Source organism: Apaloderma vittatum, unplaced genomic scaffold (assembly GCF_000703405.1).
Source record: "Apaloderma vittatum isolate BGI_N311 unplaced genomic scaffold, ASM70340v1 scaffold15368, whole genome shotgun sequence".
In the NCBI taxonomy this organism is placed as follows: domain Eukaryota; kingdom Metazoa; phylum Chordata; class Aves; order Trogoniformes; family Trogonidae; genus Apaloderma; species Apaloderma vittatum.
The window spans coordinates 1-3,211 of record NW_009730342.1 but is presented as its reverse complement, the minus strand read 5'-3'; the positions used below and the strand labels follow the sequence as shown (position 1 = coordinate 3,211).

Here is a 3,211-nt window from a genome sequence, read left to right as displayed (position 1 = left end):
GTTGATACATCTGTTACTATTTATTTTAGACCTCCTCTGGCTGAAAATATCACCGAGGAATTTAGAAAGCTTGTGCCATTTTCAGTTTTCACCACAAATCCTTGCAGGTAACAGTGTAATTTATTGCCATTTTTCATGCCTTTTTTTTTTTTTACACCAAATGACTAATTTATGCAAAGATGTAATTCTCAAAAAATTACAAATTTTGGAAAAATTTGTCTTACATTTTTCAAGTTATTAGAATTCCTCACTTGCATTGACAGTCAGCAGTTATAAATAGATTAATAAATAAATAAATCAGCGATGAAGTGAAGCAGAGATAAAAGTTTGGTAGTGAAAGCATCGTGTTTTTTCTGAATCTGGAGAGAGCGGAGGGAAGATGGGAGAGTATTATTTTAATTGAAATGTGCTTTTCCATTTTGTTGTAGTAGAGGGAGATCGACTTTCTAACGCAGCTCCCTGTCTCTTTAGTTTCCTCTCCATTTATTTAACTTTATTTAACGTTTTCCCTTTAGGATTCAATATTGCACCCAAGAAATTATTATCTTCCGGGAAGATTTGGTCAACAAAATGTGCAGAAACTGTGTCCGCTTCCCTAGCAGCAACATGGATATTCCCAACCACGTGAGTGAGCTGAGATCGGCACTTCTGGCGAAGATCGTTTTTTAATCAGAGAATTTCAAGGCAGCTGCCTCTCGGCAATGAATAACCTACCGAGAAACATTGATTCCTAAAAGCAAAATTTCATACAGATTCCTTGGGATTTTTAAAAGTTAGGATCAATGAAGTGGTGACATTTGCAGCAAAGCAGCGCGTTGCTTTTCCAAAAGGTCGTCTGCTGCTTCTGCCTCCTCGCTTGAAGTCTTAATCCTCCTCTGGCTACGTCACGCTCTGCGTTATGGTTCTAGTTAACGAATGCATTTTTATCGCTGAGATTTACTGATCTAATGGGATGGGAATGATCCGGGCAGCACCGGCTTATTCCAGTGATGGATGAAGTCACAGAATCATAGAATCATGGAACTGTCAGGGTTGGAAGGGACCCCAAAGATCATCCAGTGCCAACCCCCGGCCATGGGCAGGGACATCCCCCACTGGATCAGGCTGCCCAGAGCCCCATCCAGCCTGGCCTGAAACACTCCCAGGGATGGGGCTGCCACCCCCTCTCTGGGCAACTTGTGCCAGGGTCTCCCCACCCTCATGGGGAAGAACTTCTTCCTCACGTCCAACCTGAACCGACCCATCTCCATTCTAGTTGGGAATTGAATTATTTCCCCAGTTCAGGGAAAAGTGTGGCACTTGTGGGTAGCTGGTACTGTGAGGAAAGCCCTGAGGGGAAAAAAATCCACAACAAAATGGATGTTACAGTGATGCTGGTGCTTGCTGGAGGAACAGGTGAGCAGATTCTCTCTGTTGGAGAGTCTGATCGATGAAATAGTTCCGACATCTTCAAAAACTGGCCGTTATGCTTTAAAAAGGACTTTATGTATTAAAAAAACCCCAGCAACACAATAACCAAACCAGCAGCTCGCTGTTGTAGGGCGGGGTTGCTGCTTTATTCTAGAAATCATTAATAATCAGAAGTGAGGTACATACAAAAAACATTTCTGGCTTCAAAGTTTCTTTATTAACAGGACATTAGGCTCACGAAAAACATTCTGGGTTCAAAGCTTCTTTAATTAACAGAGCATTCGGCTCTGCGGGAATGAATTTGCCGTGTCGAAAATGGCTCCAACTCACTTTTTTTTTTATTTATGTTGATCTTGCAGTTCGTAAAGACCATATTATCCCAAGGACACCTGACGCCGCTCCCGCTGTACGTGAGCCCCGTGTACTGGGCCTACGACTACTCCCTGCGGGTGTACCCCCTGCCCGATATGCTCGTCGTCTCCGACAAATACGACCCGTTCACTGTCACCAACACTGACTGCCTTTGCATAAATCCTGTAAGGCTTCCTAAGGATTTCCCAAAATAAGAAGGCGGGGAGAGCAGTGTCTTTACTATCTGTGTGGTGTTTTGCTTACACAAGTGGGGTCTATACATTTTTCTTCACAGGGGTCATTTCCAAGAAGTGGATTTTCATTCAAAGTGTTCTACCCCTCCAACAAGACAGTTGAAGACAGGTAAATATTTCTTATTTATTATATATTTATTACATATGATTAAATATTTCTTATTTAACGTGAAGTGTGGTCTTGTTTGCCACTTCCATGGTTTGGTTTCATATATTTTAAATCTGTGCTTCTTCATTTCAAAAGGGAACTGATAATACCTTGGCCCATGTGATCTTTATTTGAATATAGAAAATACTGTACCGTGAAATGCTTTAGAACTTGAAATAATTCAGAATGTTGTCAAGTCTTTCATAGATCAAGAAATAGGATGTTAATTAATCTGAAGTATCTTTTTAAAATCTAAATAGTGCTCTTTATTTTTGTATTTTCAGCAAGCTGCAGGGTCTCTGAACTTATGAGAGACTGCAAAAAGGGAGTGAACCCCTGCAAAGCCACCTGTAGCACTCCTTTGAGAGGGATTTTTATGTCTAGAATAAATGTCAAAGCTCAAAGTGGTGTATTTCATACTCAAATAAACTTTTACAGGAAAAGATACTGGTGTTATGTTTAGATAAAATGTAGAGGCACGGTGAAGATTAAGTGGCAAAGCATAATAAAAGGCAGCTGGGGGAAGCAGATGCATATATATCCACCAGGACATATATTTTTTTTTTTTAAAAAAAAAAGGAGGTAAAGATATGGAGAACTTCGTCTTTCGCCGTGCTGAGCTGGACTGACAGCTGCTTCTCTCCTGGAGACGCTGGACACGGGGGCTGGGGATGTCCTTTGGCCGGGACAGGCCTGGAGGGGATGTGCGAGGCGGTATTTAGGCACGGCACTGTACGGTCCCACAGCACCGGGCAGGGCGAGAGGCAGGAGGAACAGAGCCACGGGCCTGGGGAGGAGGAAATCGTGCTGGAGGAGCAGGTGGGAAGGTGGGAAAGAATCGGGGTCTGGCAGCGCCAACTTCTGATGCAGCAGTTACAGCGGAGAGCAGCCTGTCCCCTTCTGGTAAAATTAAGCAAACCCTGGCTCTCGGCGCTTGCAGGAGCGCAGCCCCGAGCTGCCCCAAAGTGCCACTTCGGTGGGTGTAGAAGGGAGGGGACCCTCAGCACCAGCCCTCTGGCGGCACAGAGCCCTCCTCGCGGGGCCGGGG

The 3,211-nt window shown here is 43.9% G+C and overlaps 1 protein-coding gene across 1 annotated transcript in view; it reads left to right on the top strand.

Moving 5' to 3' along the window:
• Positions 1 to 2,466, top strand: part of POLE2 (polymerase (DNA directed), epsilon 2, accessory subunit) — a 12,260-nt gene extending 9,794 nt beyond the window's left edge. The window contains exons 13-17 of the mRNA XM_009874774.1: positions 30 to 107; positions 516 to 624; positions 1,770 to 1,946; positions 2,057 to 2,124; positions 2,448 to 2,466. Coding sequence (XP_009873076.1) covers positions 30 to 107; positions 516 to 624; positions 1,770 to 1,946; positions 2,057 to 2,124; positions 2,448 to 2,466 — 451 coding nt within the window. The remainder of the gene's footprint in view (positions 1 to 29; positions 108 to 515; positions 625 to 1,769; positions 1,947 to 2,056; positions 2,125 to 2,447) is intronic.
• Positions 2,467 to 3,211: the final 745 nt, after the last annotated feature.